This window comes from Lutra lutra, chromosome 4 (genome assembly GCF_902655055.1).
Source record: "Lutra lutra chromosome 4, mLutLut1.2, whole genome shotgun sequence".
NCBI lineage: Eukaryota > Metazoa > Chordata > Mammalia > Carnivora > Mustelidae > Lutra > Lutra lutra.
This window is the reverse complement of record NC_062281.1, coordinates 31,270,863-31,290,766: the sequence shown is the minus strand read 5'-3', so window position 1 is coordinate 31,290,766 and position 19,904 is coordinate 31,270,863. Positions and strand designations below refer to the sequence as shown.

The window sequence follows — 19,904 nt, the reverse complement described above, 5'->3', positions numbered from 1 at the left end:
TTTCCTGCCAAATAGGTATATGTCATTGATTATATTATGAGCCACCAGTAGGGTTATGTCTAGCTTTATATGTTTTACACCACTTTTTCTGTTAAAGATTACCTTTTCAGATGTTTGAAGGAAGAAATCAGACCATTTGGATAGTAGCTGAGACCAAACAAGCCTGAAAACCTCTCACTCCTAATATTTCTGTGTAAGAATTTGAAAAAAGTGTTTAAGCACAAAGTTTCAAAATATAAAGAAAAGATAATCCATGGAGTGCTTCATTCTTTAGAAATCTCTTTGATAAGGGAGGGGGCATATCTTTTGTACACTTTGTAAAGAGACTTAAACACTAAGAAGCCCTCCTCTCTCAGACCATGGGGCCAGAACCAAAGGGGTTTTGGAACTTCCAAACTTCACAGCAAACGATAATCTTGTATTGGAACAAAAGGCAAGGATGACTCAGAAAGTAATTAGATTTGTGCATGTAAGCAAATGGTATTAAGAAAAAAGAAAAGAAGCAAAGAAGACAAAGTCCAGGAAAAGGATGCTAACGTTTCCACACAGAGACAAGGCCATGGCAAAATGAAAACAAAACCTCCTTAATTAGCAAATTATAGCACAGGGGCTGACAGACATCTGCACTTGTGGCTGACCACCCACTTGTTGCTCCTCCCCTCTCATCGTCTACACAAAGGAGAACACCTGTAATGTTTATCTCTAAAGCAAATGATAGGAGGAGGAAAGGTTTCTAAATACATTGAACATAAGAGGCTGTGCTAAACCACCACCACTCTATGAAAACAGAATGACTCTGGTGTTTTGTCAACATTCCTGCTGACGCCACAACCAACAGGTTGAGACAAGTACATAAAGCAAAGGACCCTGGCACCCAGACTTGGTAAACCCAGAGGCTGATGATCTGTACTGTTAATCAGGTACTTTTCTTTTCTAACATGTATTTGCTTTTGGAGTATTTCCCTGTCCACATGAGATGGACAGGGGAAAGAAAAGCCCTGAAATTTCCCGGCCTGTACTCCTCTAAAATGTCACCTCACAGCATGTCCCCAATATCAAGCCAAGAAATGGCTTACTCAGGCTCTTAGCCAACTGGCATGAACCTGAAGATTACTTGACCTCCTGGAGGGCGATCTTTTTCCCACACAACAAACCTCACAATTTACCTTGCAACAGTCCCGATATTAATACCATATTACTTCTGTGATATAGAGCAGGGATCAGAAAACTTTCTGTAAAGTGCTGGATATTAAAGTTTAGGATCTGTGGGCCATTCGATCTCTGTTGCAACTCCTCAGTTCTGCCTTTATAGGAAGAAAGCAGCTACAGACAATACATAAACAAATGGATGTTACTCTGTTCAATAAAACTTTATTTTCAAACACAGGTGGCTGTCAGTATTTAGCTCAAGGGCCATAGTTTGCTGATCCTTGATATAGGAAAAGAAACTCAGAAGATTAAGGTTTCTCCTGTTACATAGATAGATAATGCATGGAAGATAGCTGAGTCTAATTTTCATATGTATATTTAATTACAGTCCAAATCTACTCATGCAATTCATTCACTTCTTTATTCATTAAAAAAGAAAAAAAGTGTTCTTTTCAATCATGTTCCAGGTACTGTCCCAGAAAAGTAGATCTGCTTTCAAAAATGACAAATAAAATAATACATAAAAACTAGTGAACAAGCCAGGCAAGGAAGGTCTTTACCACAAAGAGTGCAACATTTGGGAGAATATATTTTGCAAATATTTACTGAGGTTCTACTAAGTGTCATACATTCTTCCAGGAATAAGGTATACTACAGGGAACAAGACAGACAATGACCTCTTATGGCATTTACATTCTCAATAGATGGAGAAAGAATAAATAATGTGACAAACAATAAGCAATAAAAAGTCACATGGTGGTAAGTGCCACAAAAAAATAATACAGTATTATATGACAAAATGTCAGTTAGCAGAATGCGGGAAGGTGGAAGGTAACAGTACTCAGAAAAGACTTTCTGGAAAGATGACTTCTGAGCAAAGACCTGAATAAAAAGAAAAAGCCATCCATGCCAAGCTCTGGAGGAAGAATTTTCCTAGATAATTAAACAGCACATAAAGCGCCTGAGACAGAAATAATCTGGTCTGCTAGAGAAATAACAAGAAGGCTAATGTCATTTGAGTAATTGGAATAAGGGAAAGGGGATAAATGATGTATCCAGAGAGGAGTCGGGGCAGGGGGCACATCACCTAGGGCCTCATGGTAAGGAATGTGGATTTTTGTCTCACATAATGAAAAACTGTAGGAAAATTTTAAGGAAAAGAATGATACAATCTTAGTTTAGATTACATTGAACAAATAATTACATATGAGATGAGTGCTACTTAAAAAGGGCTTAATGTGAAATGGCACAGTGAGGGGTAAAGAAGGGCTGCAATCATCCATGTAAAGGGCCTACAACCTGAGATCTGCCAATTGTAGATCATTTGGGGAGAGGCTTGCTCCTTCCTACAGAGAAATCCAAAAGACTGTTATAGCTCCAACTGCCCAGCTTCTAGGGCCCAGAAAGGTTACTCTGCCTTCTTGGATCTTTTGATTCTAAAATGTAGCAAGCAAAAAATAAAACCTAACTATTCGTTGAGAAGTTAATAAGAGGTATTAACTAAAGAGTTCCAATTTGGCTTGAAAACCAAGGGTTAATCTCAAATGAACTTGGTAGGGACATTTCTACAACTGGATTTAAAAGGCAATTACTCTTTTAACCTTTCTTGGCAACTGCCATTCTTTTCTACCTCTACGTATAGATCAAACATGCATATTTTCTTCTGACTTCAGTGACAAATTTTTAAAAACACACTTATCGATTGCCTGCTCTTTTCACACATTCAGGAAGCCTCTTCTCCCCATTATGTAAAAATAAAACATAGAACATCCTCTCTGCTTTATTTTGCATGGTCACAGCCACCAAAACAATGCACAGGTGGGAAATTATTTCCAGTTACTTAGATCCACATATGCACATATTATATGTAAATATGTGTCATTATTGCATGCAGTAACTTGTTACCTACTAGTCTAGAAGTACAAAATTATTTTTCCTCCCAAAGGCACATCTAGCTGACACTCAAGTAACGTAGCATGAAGGATTAAAGCAAATTTTAGCATCTAAAAGCAGTTACAAGGTCTCTTAATTTTCATTATTTCATTCCCGCACCACACAGTTGAGCACTTGATGTCTTTTATTTTTTTATTATGACGATAACAGAGATATTGTTCAAACACTCAATAAACATTTCAGATATATATGGATAAAGAAACATTCATTACACTCAAGGGGACTCATAGTCTAAGTAGAAAAACAGGACTCAAAACAACGAAAATGACAACAACCACATAACATGGAAGTGCAGTACGAACATGATACATGCAACTTATTATGATAATACCAGAGAGCTCAGCCTGGGAGGGGAAGTGAAATGCATGTATATTTCCTAGAGAAACTGGCAACAAAACTGACACTTAAAGAATAATTAAGTGGACAAGATAGAGTGAATACAGAACTTTTTGAGATCCTAGATCACTGGCTAAGTACAATCTAGATAATTAACAACCACCTACTCTAGACGCAACATTGTTTTGATTAATATCAGGACAAAAGTAATTACAGGATGTAGTACTTGCCTAAATGATAACTTATAATCTATTTAGGGAGATAAATTGTATATCCAAAACCAACTGTTAATAGTACATGGTAAATTAGAGACTGTAACATGTAGACAATGCATCTATTTGTTCATTCAACAGGTATTTATTGTCTGTCTGCTATGGACTATACACTGCTTAAGGCCCTGGGCATATGGCAGCAAACAAACACAAAGGTCACTGGTCTCATGGAGGTCATGTTCTAGTGGATATTTATATGGGTTAATATCTGTAATACATGAGTTTTATAAGGATCATCATAATTCTCTGAAACAAAGAATATAAGTAGAGGTTGTTGTTAGTAAAAAAAAATGCTGTCAATAGAAACATTTACCCAAGTATTTCAGTAAAAATTTTTCATCCTTTAAAATAGTCTGGATGACAATTCAGAACACATTTTCTACAAATAATCAACTCATCAATTTTAGTTAGTGTAAAATATTTACAGTAGATAGACCTTTGTTGTCTGTTACAAGGCATGTTTTTAACTAAATTTATTTATACTTTCAACAATAACAAAAAGACATCATTTGCCAAAGGCAAAAGACTTTCTAAGCATTGCCCCAAATTCTAGAATTTATATGTCTTAAATCTGAGTATTTAAATGTACATATTTGTGAATTTCTTCTACACAGGGGAAAGAAAATAATTCAAGAAGCATGGGATCTAAAGTAACATCAACCACTAGATATTTCTCTGCTATAGAAAGATAGAAAGGAATCACAAGAAAGTGGCAAAGACACAAAAGCCATTTGTACTTATTGTTATCTTAATATCTGGTCCCTCTGAGGTATTGGGTATACTTAACTAATATTCTGAAAAGAACTATATGATTGAAGAGAGTCAAATGTAGGCATATAGCCCAGGTGTTCTACCCAATAAAATGGTGATTTTTAGCATATTATTTATAATCCTCTTCCCCATCTGATAAGTGAGAATAATACTATCAACCTAACTCACAATTTGTGTTGACAGGTTACTATGCAAAGTTGATCTCCTTGAAAGAAATCTATCATATCAAGAGACAAGTGCTGTAATAAGTCCTAACACTTACAGTGGCCAACACATCATTTGCCCCCTTGCACACTTTACTTCTCATTTTGTTTAGTTGCAAGATCAGAAAAGTTGAGAAATGAGATTCAAGAGTGTAAGCCTCATAAAATGACTTTTAGTGAAGTCTGTATCTTATGAAAAATAATTGTAAAAGAATCCAGTTTACCAAGTTTCATGGAATGTATCAGATTAACATAAACTATCATCTATCAGCATCTAGCATTGATAACACACATGCTGCACCAAAAACTTTCCTGAGAGTGATGCCATGAGCTGCATAATAATCACCATGCTTTGATTAATTATTTTGCTGAATAGATGAATTAACTGCATTATACCGATAACCTCAGTTTCTGCAGTGCATTGCTTTTTATCCTAACACAACTATTTGGAATTAAAATAGAAATTAGTACAATTTGCAGGACTAAGCAAACCAAATAGTTACAGTAAAAAGATTTCCATTTGAATTATCAAAATAAATACATCACAAGAAATTTAGAACCTAAAGTAAGGAAAAAAAAAACCCTCTAATTAAGGGAAACTTGAGAGAGCTTTTTAGCAAGTTCTTTGCTGAAAGAATTTATTTGGTTTCTTGATCCTCCTACCAATCGCATTAACAATAACAAAAGATATGCAAATTTAAACAGACAATAGTCAAGCTAAACTGCTCTGACTCATACCAATAGGGACATTTTCAGCATATAATCAGCTAGATTCACGTTAGCAAGGGTCAATGTAACCAAAGAACATTTGCATAGTTATGCTTGGCTATAATCTGAAAACTATGCCATAATCATTGACCAAGAACAATGTAAACAAAAATAAAATTTATGTCATACAATAAATTAACATATGAACATGTGCATGACATAAGCCCAACAGAATCATACATTTACCCTATCGCTGCTGAATACTTGCATAGCAACAAAAAAATATGCATTACTATGCTTGAATCACCATTTTGACTATATGTTTGAAGTAAATGAAATATTACATTTTTGGTAGACTAGTTCATTCAGGACAATTTAGGACTAAAGTTCCCTCCCCAGCCCCTTCAAAGAATCCAGACTAATTTACAGTGATTGAATTCTCATTAATGCTGTATGGATGATATATTGACAATAGTAAAAAACTGTTCAATCAAATTAATTTATTTACTATGAAAATAAATTTTGCCAAAGAAAAGAGATATCCTATTATAAACTGCTGCTATAATTATGCCTGAAATTTAAACTATAATTATCAAAAGACTTCAGAATTATGTTTGCTTCCTATTCTTCTGTCCCTATTGATCTTTTTCACCTGAGTCTATAATAGAAAGATTAACTACAATTTCAGGTTTAGAAACTGACTCTACCGAGTTTCAGTTAATTTGTCAAATAAAGTATCAGTGATCTTAGTTCAGTCCCTAGCGGACAAAAGTAGAATAACTGTTACTTGGCATGATTCAGCAGGCAATGCTCAAAGTTAAGTGTGACAACACAGGGGAAAAAATAAAAGCATTTGTCCTCTCCTTATCTTCTCAAAGGGTTTGCTCTGTTAACAGACTTACTTAAAGGAGACTGGACTGGCTATGTTCCTACCTATATGCACCAAATGAATTTTAAGCAAAGATCCGTGGGAGAAAAGAATTTTCAAAAACTGACATAGTTGAATACACTTGTTATCTGCTGTTTACCTGTTACTCAAACAGAGAGCAAAGAGAGAAGGAACTGCACAAAGTGTGTTCATATTTTAATAGACATATTTTCAACAGAAACTTTTAAATGCTTTATTGAGAAAAACTGAATAAAGTGTTCATTTTGATTTTTATAAATGGGAATCAACTGCATACTCAACATTAGTATTCATCTGGATACTTAGACTCCCACATGACACTGCTGGTAACTACAATGTCCTGAAAAAGGAGGTATTTCAGGAAGATGGCAAAGCCCATGTTGTGCTCAGCTCAAATCTGCAGGTGTACATCTGGCAACAGTGACCACCAGCTCAATCTCCCCTTTCACACCCGGCAAACAACTTCTTCCTGAAGAGTTCACATTAAAATTTACCTTCCTGGTTTTTTTTCCTCAAAGATGGTAAAAGTATATGACAGAAATCTGTCTTCTACTACTCTGCTACTTGCTAAAATTAAGTTGCATATATATATATATATATATATATATATATATATATATATATATATATATACAATTTCTCCAATCACATATCATACTTCACATATACTCCCATTTCATATTAACTTTACTAGAGGGTGAAAAAAAAGGTATTTGGTGATGATTTCTCACCCTAGCTGCAGAAAATTTCCCGGTGTAAAATCTGATTCTAAACTAGTATTGTCATTATTTTCTTTTTTCACTGACTGTCTCAAGACGTACTTTTTTTTTTTTTTTTTTAACATCGGGCTTTGACAGAAAAATCAAGCTCAATTTCAAGTAAGAGGAAACCAAAAATGTGCCATTGCTAGGCACATCATAGGTTGCCACCATAACTTCAGAGGCTTGCACAAGCCTGAAAACGTTGGCTCACCCATGGAGTCACAGGGAGAGAACAGGCTTGGATTTGCAAACACTGCCCCCCAGGAGCAAAAGGTAAACACACAAATGCCCCCCTAAGGATCTCTAAGTTAGCAGCGGTGCAAGAACGGAAAAGGCTCTGCAATTAGAAACTGAAAGCAATGACTTACTTTTTGTAGCCACTGAGTATAATTTTCCATCACATGCTCCAGATGTTGAAGTTTCTGGGAAGAGAAATCCGGTTCCACGTGTGGAGCATCTCTCTGCAGAGCGTTTGTGTTGTACTGGTCTGTCGTACTCTCACGACAGTTCCCGTCGTGTTCTGGAAGAATGAAAGTGTAGGCACACTGCCCATGCTGAATCCGGTTATATCTTCTCCCACCGTTTTCTGGACCTCGGCGCTGGTTGCTGCACCCTATGTGAGTCAGAATGGCAGCGAGGAAAGCAAAGGAAAGGAAAACTGTCATTGTACTGCCAGCACTCTCTTTCCGTGCCTCTCGCAAAACCTGCTCCTTTCTTCTGACCTTTAAACTAGTTTTTATTTTAGGTAAAACTGCTTGTTTGTTTGACTTTTTCCCCCTCAAAGAAAGCTTTTGAAGAAGAATCACAGAAAGCTAGCCATTTGTTAGCTTTGCTCTAAAATGTTATTTCTTTTATTTCACTGTAATGGTAGTTTCCTTAGTTAAAACTTGAGATATTTATTGCATAGTAGCTGAGATTTATTGTTTCCTCTCTGTGTAACCGTCCAGCGTGGAGCCTGCCTGAATCAGCTGCGTGTACATATTCTAGACCCTTTCCCCTACCCTATCTGCAGCAGATCTGCTATTTTCTCCCAGACCTCAGTGAGTTTTATTAAGGTTGCACATCCAAGCCAAGCTGGAAGCAGGCAGCCTTTCACAAGATGACTTGACAGGAATGCATGAGTGTGCCCCTATGCTAAGGATTGCTGAAGGCTTGGAGCAGCGGATCGTCTTACAAATTGGCTAGATGCGCATGACCTCGATCATGTATGGCCCTCCCGCCCCTTCTGCAGACAATTGCCTCTAGCCTTCAGCAGATTCAGGGCAAATCAATAAATAGAGCAGTCCACCTTAATACACTTTCACTGTGCATGCTGACCTACTAAAATCTAGCAAACTAGCAGTATGTTTTTAAGTTACTATTTAATTGGAGAACTCTAAGAAGAAATTGGCATGGTGTCCAGTAAAATAATTTTTGTTAGTGAAGGATAAATCTGTATAAACATTAATTTTAAAAAATCATTCTTGACTCTGGAAAAAAAGATATTAAAAACCATTTCTAGAGATGGTATTCTCTTATTGTATTCACTTAGACTTTAAGGAGTTGGAGAAAATTGGTCAAATTAGCAAAAAAAAAATTATAACTTGTCACTCAAAGGAATATAGACAACATGTGCATATTGAGCAGAATAAGCTGAGTACTTCCTGAGATAAGGATTTTAAATGAAACTGTGTCCTGATCAGAATATAGCTCTGTGTGCTCTATATACATAAATTGAGCAACTTCCTTACAAAAACAGTATGGTTACAATTTAAGACAGTGGCCAGAGAATTATTAATTCCTGTGGTACATCCCAATCTTAGATTTCACAAGGACCTCTTTGGTATTGCTATGGCTATCTTTAACCCTGGTAAGGAAGTTCCCCATAACGTCTCCTGTGGCTGCACCAGAAAACACTCTGAGAATAAACATATACATAAGGTGTGTCAATGGGCCAGCAAAGAGCTGTATGGGCTAAATCTCTGCTTCTATTAAGTAAGAAACAATAATTATCCAAAGGTAATTTCCCACATGTAGAGTGTAAACATTTACACAAAAGGATCAGTAAAACACAAAGAATAGATGATAATTATAGAATTAAGGTTATGGCACTGAGTTCTTTACTAAGTACGTGCAGAAAACATGAATTACGAGCAGAGGCTTTCATCAAGAACTGGGAGGGATTTTCAGGAATGGAGCTTCTCAACTGTAGTCACGATATAAAAACAGAAGCCACAGATGTTGACTCTTGAATGTTCTCAGAGTACAGGTCAATGGGTAAAGGGTAATAAGGTTAGAGATTGGTGTGTAGGGAAATGTTAGAGAAGAGGGCAAAACAAATTCCAGAAAAAACCATGATCTCCTTGAGAGATTAAAAAATTGTTCCAAGGGGCGCCTGGGTGGCTCAGTGGGTTAAAGCCTCTGCCTTCAGCTCAGGTCATGATCCCAGAGTCCTGGGATCGAGCCCCTCATCGGGCTCTCTGCTCAGAGGGAGCCTGCTTCCTCCTCTCTCTCTGCCTGCTTCTCTGCTTACTTGTGATCTCTGTCAAATAAATAAATAAAATCTTTAAAAAAAAAATTGTTCCAAAATTAATCAGTCTTTTCCATATTAAATAACAAATTTCTGATCTCAGAGAAATGGAAGCAAAGAATACCAAACATAGCAATAAAGTCCTTGAACTGCCTCTGCAGCTTCCTTCTGTTGTCTGACTTGTCACTCGTGTGCAATAAAGACAATGGCATTTATTAAGGGCTTAATACTTTCCAGGTCTACGCACATACTCCTTGCACACGATCTCATTTAATTATCCTAATGAACCCAAAACATGGATATTACGTTTAATCCCATTTTGTTGACAGGAAAACTGAGTCACAGAATACCGAAGTGGTCACAACCCACATACTAGCTAGGAATGGTGCCAATGTGTAAACTCTGGCCAACTGATTCCAAGCCTATCCTTATAAGCTCCAAACCAGCCAAAAGGCTTCCAAAAGGGCTCCAGCTGCACTGATTCACAGTGGTAAAGCAGACCAAGTGATGGTACTGAGAAGTAAAACAACTGATTAAAAAGCGAGGTCATACCACCAAAGTGATTTAATCTTTCCTCTGTACGAAAGAAACAAAAAAGAGTGGCAGGTAACCCATGCAATAGAGTTTTTAAGGGCCCACAAGGATGAAGTAAAATGGCAAGGCACAGATTGTCTAAGAACATTTTCCAACAATGCTTGCTTTTAAAATTATTCCTGGAAAGAAAAGAGTTCAAACCAACACCTTAAGTGATTTGTTAAAAACTAAATATAGCTGAAAATCAGCAGAAGACACAAGAGTAGTGAGGTTTCTATTAAAGTGTTTCTGTGTTTTATAACAACCAAGATTTAAAAATCTGTTCCTCCGTGGGATGTGTGTGTGTGTGTGTGAATCTACATGTGCTTGTTCATATAAACTTTTCCAATCTGAACAAATGAAATGAAGGAATTCACAATTTCCTGAGGGAAAAGTAGATAACCAAGAAAGGACGGCTGAAATGCAAGTACAAAAAAAGGGAGAGAGGACAGAGAGACAGTAAAAGAAACTGATTTCTTTTCCAGAAAAACAAAGAAACAAAAACCATGACACTGAAAGTATTAATGTCATTCTGGAAAAAAAAATGTCTTAAGATGAATTTTAAGTAGCTGGAAAACAGAGGGGCATGTACAATGAACTCATATGTTTTAGGACTTCAGTTGAGGAGACACTGGGTGCATTTGAGGCTCCTCGTGATATGCTAAAGATTGTAAGCTTCCAAGGACCTGAACCTAACCAAAGGCATTAATGGTGGGTCATTGTTCCTGACTATTCAGAAATGGTGCAGTTTAGGAGACTTCAGAATTTAGGAAGGAATTTGAAAAACATGCTATATTTAAAAAAGAAAAAAAAAATTCCTCTGTCACACCTCCAGAACGGGAAAAAATATTTTAAAGAATTAAATAATTGTATTCAGTTGAATAGTGACTGAGGCAGCTTGATCTTGAAAGCTCTGTATCTTTGTGGTTTTTTTTCCCCCCATTACTAGAGCTCTGAAATAGGGAGGTTTATGCTTTAAGTGTCTGATCTCTTATCTACAATAGTCCTAGTAAACATTAGCCTCATCCAGAAAATTTCCAGTGAGACAGGGAACACCATTTATATGGGAACCTGATGGCCCTAAATCTCTCCTAACAGCTAGTCTTTGTTACTTCTTTTGTGAAGCTTTCTTAATTTCTCCAGGCCCAATAAGTGATTCTCTCTGATGTGTTTCAATAACCTTCTTTTCATATCTCCATAATGGTACTTCTCACACTGCTTTTCTAATTATTTCTTTTTTGGTCTATCTCCCCCTCTAGCTGTGAGCTCATAAAGTAATCTGCTCTTTCATCACTGATTTCCCAGCACTTACTATGCATTTTGGTTGAAGGAATGAGAGAACAAATGAATGAGTGAATGAGCTAATTCAATTACTTAGTATCTGACCACTATATAACTGGCCACATCTGTTGCATTTTGGCAGGTGAGTCTGCCTAAAATTGGGGTGAAACAAAATTTATTCTAAAGAATGGGTTAGATATAAGAACGTGCTACAATAATACTGCATAACATTTTCTAACCCATAACAAATTAATTTCCTCATTTAACATTTACAGCACCCCCATAATTGTGTATTATTATTTCAGATGAGAAAAATTGTAGCACATAGAGGTAAATTACCCAAGATCTATGATCTCTTACATAGTAGAGCAGGAATTTGATCCTCAATCCGTCTAAATATGGGGCCCACATTCATAACCCTCCAAGCTATAATGCCTCCAGCAATGTCTCAGTATGGGAAAATAGGAAGCAAGCATTTCTTAAATTGAGGGGACAGGAACCACATGGCATCTATAACTAAGATGGATCTTCTTCTCCTCTTAACCACGGCCTTCATGGATTCATGTTATGATCTTCTAAAACAGAGCTAATGTTAAGGAAAGATGCATCTGTATGGTTTTCCCATCCACTAACAAACATCCAATCTGATTGTTCACGTTACACTTAGGATGAATTCTCTATGTTTAGTCCTTTGCTTATTGCCTATTATACATATTGCTCTAAAATAATATTAAATAATATAAAATAGAGTTTATTTCTCAAAAACACCATCAAGTACTCCTCTAGTATTCATACAGACCCCAATGATGGCAAAAGGGGTGAGAAGGCATTCTCCTACCTTGTATACTGAACACAAAGTCATTCAGCATGTATTATGTTAGATATATTCTTGAAACACATTCTGTATTCTAAAGGCATCATATTTGATGGCTCTGCTCTGGCAGTTTCAGGGTTCAAGAATATCAGGAGGGCTATGGTAGTGGCAGCTACATCTAAAAGGAAGCACTTGGCTGTAATCCCTGGAGGCAGAGCCAAGACCCCTTCACTCAAATATGTAGGCATCAAAGGTATCCACAACAGATGGAAATACCACAGGGCGCTAAAACAGAAAAACAAGAAGATGAAGGATATCACCTGGTGACTGACGGCACTTCATGAGCACATGGGAAATATCCATTGGTAACTCTCAAATGAACTGGAAAGACTACAAAGAGGTAGAGACACTGTAGTGGGTGGGGTGAGGAAGACACTGCAGTGGGTTGAGAAATATATGTAGGTAAAGAACATAAAAATTATTCAGTAAATAGCCCCCTGCCTGCTGATGAGAGCAATTTCTGGTAATCAGTGGATGTCTTGGTATCTAAGACAGTTTTTAAAGGTAGCTATGTATAAGTTGGAAAGGGCGCAGACAGAATTACTTTGTTCCACATAAGAAAAGTAGAGAAGAGACTCAAGGGAAGATCTGGAAATAGAGATGAGCTAGAGAGGTTTGGAGATGAGTCAGAAGAGAAAGGAAATTTGTGGCTGTTTGGCTGGGAGAAACTCAGAAAGATATAGCAAGTACAGAGGTCTGCAGTGAAATGGTGTTTCCTGTGAGATAAAATCCCTCTTTTTCAGCAAAACACATGCTTTTGGGCAAGTGACTTCTTTAGTATGAATGAGAAGAATCACTGATTCTTGCTCCATACATGCAGCTAACATCTGAGTTAGACTGTTAACGTGAACACAAATAATTTATTTCAATTTGGTCTTTCACACTAGATTGGAGCCTCCCCAGAGCTGGGACTGCATTTGTCTTCTTGATCATTTTACCCCCTTTTTCTGGCACATAGGAAGCAACTGATAAATATTTGTGATCCAGCTGACTGTCTGTCTGACTCATTCACTCTGATTCCCGATCATGAGATCTGAAGACATAGAAGCATCCCCCTCCCTTGTAGGTTCTCTTGCCTAGGTTCCAAGACCTCACTTTCTGGAGAGTCACATAGGAGATCAGGACCCATATACTACAAAGCAAATCCCAAAAATTGCAGTGGAATAGTACCCAATAGTCCTAGTCACCCAGGGAGATGGCTGAAGAACCATTCAAGAAACATTATAGAAATACCTTTCAGGGTGAGGTTACTTGTTAATTCTACATCAGAGATAACTTCTACAAGTACCCAAGTAATAAAAGAAAACAAACAGCTGGAAACTGTAACAAGTAAAAATACAGATGCCAACATTCCCCTCATACCAGAATAGAGAAAGATTTCCAGTGGAGACCTAGTGAGATGAGATTTTATTATGGGAAAAAGCATATAAACCACTTTGCATTTATTAACTGTCTTCTTTCTTCTCTTTTCCCCCATAGAAGTCTTGATTCCTACATGAGAGAAAAATGCAAAGTTCTCTCTGTCTCAGCTTTTACAACTTCAGGAAGAACATGTATTTTATATATCTTCTCAGAAACTCAGAACATGATTGGAAAGGAATGGCTAGAATCAATATGTGATGACTCAAGTACCCAATCGCACATGGATGGTGACTAATTCTTGTAGCCAAAGCTGATAAATGACCTCTACTAAGCAGTGACTAGAAGATACAGGGCTTTCTGTGATTATTTTTGTGATTAGAGAGTTGTGACAACCTCTGCTTATCAGAGGTTAGATGAACTGCTCAGTAGTAGTTAAGGTGGGAGGCAAATTGCTTTCTCTTTGTTTTTGCTTATTTCTTGTTTATACTATTAAACAAAATTGAATTACCTTGAGTAAGATATTTAATTCTTCTAAGATTAGTTTCCTTACCTCTAAAATAAGGATGATAATACAGTATCAGTGTATGATACCAAGGATGATAATACAGTATACAGGGGGTTGTGAAGATTAAATATAATAATGGATATAAGGTACTGAACACCATATCTAAAGCATATCAGGTACTTTAAACGTTAGTTCTTATTTCTAAATTTGAGCTCTTCCCTTGTGCTCAAAAATGATCCTACTTTTAAACCTATTTTGTTGAATTTTATGACTATATTGACCTAACTCCATTCCCTATCATTTCATCCTCTCAATTATTTAAAATCACTTCTGAACCTCTTAAAAATCACTTTTAAGTGACTAATATGGAACAGTGACCACATTCACAATGTTAGTTCACATAAACAGTTCTGGTTTCCTTGAAGGCAGGGACAAATGCTTCCTTCCTCATGACTGCATCATCAGCACTTCGAATAGTGAGTGCCTGACACATAAAACATGTTCAGTAAATATTTGTTGAATGAATGAAAGAAGTTGGAAGTAATTTAGTAAGAATATACTATTCCACAGAGACATCTAGTAGGGCAGACAAATATATAAACCAGTCATACTCAGTAGTGTGATATGAATTTTATTCCCTAGGAACCATGGGAGAAATGTGGATGCCATTTATGGCTTCATCACTATAACTTGTTATCAGACTCATTTCTGGCCAATTCAACTAGATAACCTTATTTTCAAGAGCTTCTTTTATGACTAGGCTTGTGGCATATATCACCTTATTCTGTTTCCTAGGATGAGGAAATAAAGTGGCAAGTGTTTGCCTCTGATAAAATGAAAAAGAACTGAAACACTCTACTATTAATCTTATAAGAAATATATAGCTTGACACGACTTATACATTAGCAAAAGGAATCTTATTTTATCTAGTTTTTCTACAATACTAATTTTGCTTCCACTTAAGCTCTAGTCAGATTAAGAATTTGGCAATTAAATTAGAAAATAAATTCCAGTGGTATAAAAACTTGTGAAAATATAATGGTTTAACCAGGCTCTTAGTTCATAAGTTGATGGGCAAAAACTGGTATTTTCAATGTTAACCTTAAATGAAGTACCCATTAAATCTGAAAAACTTTTTTTTTTTTCTTTGAACTTGTACTTTCATTGAACTTCTTCTTCATCCTCCTCTTGTGGTTAGTACAAATCTTTAAAAGGGAGAATTGTGGCAAATAAAGAAAGGCTAGAAGACCATAATTAAATGACTGAAAAAAATCAGGAAAGACTGTCATAACCATTTCATTCTCTATAGTTAAAATTCCTTTTTCTTGTGATATATGTAGATAGGTCATGTTTGATTCCAGAGGCATAAAATAGCCTGTATATTTTGTAAAATGTTTCCCGAATTTGTATTATGTTCACTCTCAGTGTATGTATCAAAACTGCACACATGCCCCTTGTACTGTTGTTTACCTTCTAGTTTCCTTAATTCAAATGTAAACTTTCTTTGTATCTTGGATTTACCTCAAGTAGAGTATCAGGAAAACCAATCGCAATCACAGGCGCTTTTTCCTAATGTATATTACAATGAACACAGAATGCTAAAAAGAATATCTGGCCATAAACCACCCATTACGTATTTCATGTCCTCAGTGGAATGTGTACCACACTTTGGGAAACATAACTTAGTGCTATCTACAGTAGGGTGCTCTCTCTTTGCAAAATAAATGAAAAACAATACCTCCTGTCAACATATCTGTGGAAAAGACTGTGATAAGCTGCTGCAGTCCCTCAAGATGAGTTTGCATCGGATTGCTCCCATTCTGCAGTCAAATCAGAAAGAGAAAAAAAGCTTTTGAAACAGTCTTCCATACACATGCTGCCAGAGAGCACATGAAGAACTTCCCTCTATCTCAACCTGGAAGTCACAGTGCAGGATCAGCAGCAGCCCTGCTTGTAATGCTGTCTTCTAACAGAAATGCCCAACTGAAGGCCTAAAATTGAGACTAATGATTGACTAGGAATTTCAACAGCTCTTCTCTTGAGTCTGGCAAGGGAAAAAATGGTGAGGTTATTTAGTGTCTGAAGAGTAACTCTTCACTCCTTTTTCGTCTTGTTTTTGGATGAGTGCTGGGGAAACAGTAAACAAATTTCTCCTCAAGAGTTACATTCCCCCTTGAAGAATTTACATTCCTTCCTGACATCCCTCAAAGAGCCATAAAAACACATCAGTTCAAAAGTGGGAAAGGAGAGTTAATATTTAAAGGAGCAGTTAAGAATCAATTACTCTGTTTAATAATAGCTAACATTTGAGTACCTACAATATGTCTAAGATTGTGCTAATCATTATACCTACATTATCTCTTCTATTAGAATCACAATAACTCAATATGCAGGAACTTTTATTACCATCATTTTACAGAGGAAATAAACTTAGAAACTTCAATCAGAACTCAATCCCAGGACTTTCTGATTCCAGAGGTAAAACTTTTAACAATTACATATATAGAAACCCTCCGTAAATCCCTTGAAAGGACTTGCTCTTTTGGATTCCCAGAACTAGTTATCTACCTAATTTTTCACATACCTTTCCCTATTTATTAAACCAACAAGAAGCATAGAGCCTGATAGCCAATTACACCAAAGGAAAGTTCTAATAGTTGAAAATGAAAGCCATCAATAGAAGTTAATAATTATATTTAACAGAATGTCAATCATTTTATATACATTATCAAATTTAAAGAAGCATATCAAACCCATTTCACAAATGAATAAACTAAAGCTTTAGAAAATAAGAAACTTGACCCAGGTTGCACAGAAGTGGCATTTTAACCAGGCCATCTCATTTTAGGACCCAATCTTCACACTAACAAAATTGTCTAAAACAGGGGTGCCTGAGTGGCTCAGTGGGTTAAGCCTCTGCCTTTGGCTCAGGTCATGGTCTCAGGGTCCTGTGATCAAGCCCCACATCGGGCTCTCTGCTCAGCAGGGAGCCTGCTCGCCCCTCTCTCTGCCTGCCTCTCTGCCTGCTTGTGATCTTTCTCTCTGTCAAGTGAATAAATATAATCTTTAAAAAATGGTCTAAAATAAGTGGCCAAAAAAAAAAAAAAAAAAAAGACCAAAACCAAAGAATTTACAAGGTATTTATATGGAGGAGGTTAGCCAGTTGTATTTTCATCTTCACTGAGTAAAAAAGACAAGACTAATCCCTTGTCCTCAAAGTTGTATCCCAGGCTGGCAGCATCAGCATCACCAGGGATATTGTTCATAAAGTACAATCCCAGGTCCCACCCAGAACTACTGAATCAGAAACCTGAGTATTGGAGTCAGCTTATTTTTTACAAGTCTCACAAATATTCTGAGGCTCATCCTTTTGAGAACCACTTTTTTGATTCATTAATTCCTTATCCTAACAGAACCTTAGAATCACTTGAGGATTTTACATAAATAAGATGCTGGGCTTGTCTCTAGAGATTCTAATTCAGTTATCTCTGATGCAGCATAGACAAGGATTGCTAAAAAAAAAAAAAAAAAAAAAAAAAGTAACAGGTGGTATTAATGTATAGCCATGGTTGAAAAACAATGGCTTAACTGAAAGAGTTAACCAAGAAGAAATGCTGTGAAAAGAGCTAGACTCGGTCTAGACAAAGAAATAAGTAGTAAACTTACTAAGACAAACCTAAAAACATTTCTGGAGAGTCTTTAATTCTAGGATTATAAAACAATGACCTCGGTGCTATAAAGTGTTATATGTTTAATTTCTGGACCATTTAAGGACACAAAATGACAGCAGATTAAATAAACTAGACCCAAGAGGTTAAGTATATCCATGGTTCATATTGTTTTGCTGTTGTTGAAGTAATTTATCTCATAAATTTCTATTTTTAAAGCCTTTAAGGAATAAAATATTTCTGTCTTTATCATTCATGAGCACAATGCTGAGCCTCATCTAATAATTTACAATTGCTACTATGATGACATTTTGTCTCTGTTTTCACAAAGCATTCTTATTTGTCCCTCCCAAAATAAGCAGTTCATACCTATATTCTTATCTCTAACTGTTCCAATATCTGGTTTTTCACCTGAGATGAATAAAAGCCTGGGAAATCAGCAATGAGAAGTAAATTGTCCTAAGTGAAATACAGAGGGTTTAGAATTACTGGTTGAATCCTCTGATTATATAACCTATACAGATTCTACATCTTTCACAAGGAAACCATGAGCTTCAGGAGTAACTGTTGTATCAAATTGGCATTACACGTCTACAGCAACACTATTCACAGTAGCCAAAAGGTGAAAACAATCCAAATGTCCACAAATGGATGAATGTATAAACAAACAGTGGTACATCCTTACAATATAATATTATTCAGCCACAAAAGGGAATGAAGTACTGATAGATGCTACCACATGGATGAATCTCCAAACATCATTCTAAGTGAAAGATGGCAGATACAAAAGTCATATATTGTGATTCCATTTATATGAAATATCCAGAATAGGTAAATCCAGAGCAACTAATCAGATGAGTGGCTTTCTAGGGGCTGCATGTAGAGAGGAGTAGGGAGTGACTACTTAATGCGCATGAGATCTTTCAAACTGATGAAATGGTTTGGACCTACTAATGATAATGGTTGCACAACACTGTGAATGTACTAGTCAACTGTATGCTTTAAAATGGTTAAATTTAATGTTATGTGATATCACCTCAATAAAAAATAATTTTAACAATAATTGGCACCACATCTCCAAAAAGCACACTTGGAATCTGTATTCTGATTGGATTACCATGAGATGCATTGAAACAAAATGTATTTTTTAAAACTTTTATTTTGATATTATAGATATTATATTATATATTATATTATATATAAATATATAGAAATAATATAGATCTTATATATAAATATAGATATATATATAAATTTAGATATTATATATAAATTTATATATAGGCGTTATATATAAATCCTATTATAGATAAATAGGAACCTCCAAAGTTGGTACAGGAAGAACTCATATACCTTTCACTGTTTCTCCATTGGTTACATCTTCCCAGTAATTATAATTTTAGTAAAATATTATAATCAGGAACTGGGCCTTAGTACAATGTGCATATATAGCTCTTTATCATTTTATCACATGTATAAAATCATATAGCCACCATAATCAAGATACAGAAATATTCCACCACCACAAAGGTCTACCTCATGCTGTTCCTCTGCAGTCATACACTTTCTGCTTAACACCATCTCTAACCCATGGCAGCTGATAGGTTTTTCCATCTCCAAAACTTTTTCACTTCAAGGATGTATATAAATGGTATCATGTAATATATTATCTCTTGAGGCTGGCTCTTTTTTCATTCATCATAATATCCTTGAGATCTATCCAAGCTGTTGTGTACTCATTTCTTGTTCTTTTTAAATTTCTTTCTTATGAAGTCTTCATAGTACAAGACTTTCTAATTTTGATAAAGTCTAAATTATCCTATTTTTCAATAAATCATGATTTTGGTGTCTTATTTAGGAAATCTTCACAAAGCACTAGGTACTAAAGATTTTCTCCATGTTATCTTCAATTTGTATTTTAATTTTAAATCTCAACCATTTTAAGTTATTTTTTGTATAACATGAGGTATAAGTTATTTTTTTTTGTTTTTTTTTTTTTTTTGCTTCTGGATATCCAATTGCCTCAGCTCTATTTATTAAAAAGATTATTCTTATATTGAATTGCTTTTGCA

The 19,904-nt window shown here is 35.9% G+C and overlaps 1 protein-coding gene across 4 annotated transcripts in view; it reads right to left on the bottom strand.

Annotated features, from left to right (window-relative positions):
• Positions 1-15,944, bottom strand: part of ANGPT1 (angiopoietin 1) — a 257,731-nt gene extending 241,787 nt beyond the window's left edge. For 2 of the 4 annotated variants that reach the window (XM_047727463.1, XM_047727464.1), the window contains exon 1: positions 7,429-8,090. In XM_047727463.1, coding sequence (XP_047583419.1) covers positions 7,429-7,725 — 297 coding nt within the window. In that variant the 5' untranslated portion in view covers positions 7,726-8,090. Of the gene's footprint in view, positions 1-7,424; positions 8,091-15,902 lie in introns of those variants that run through there. The other 2 variants (XM_047727465.1, XM_047727468.1) reach the window with 2 other exon arrangements.
• Positions 15,945-19,904: the final 3,960 nt, after the last annotated feature.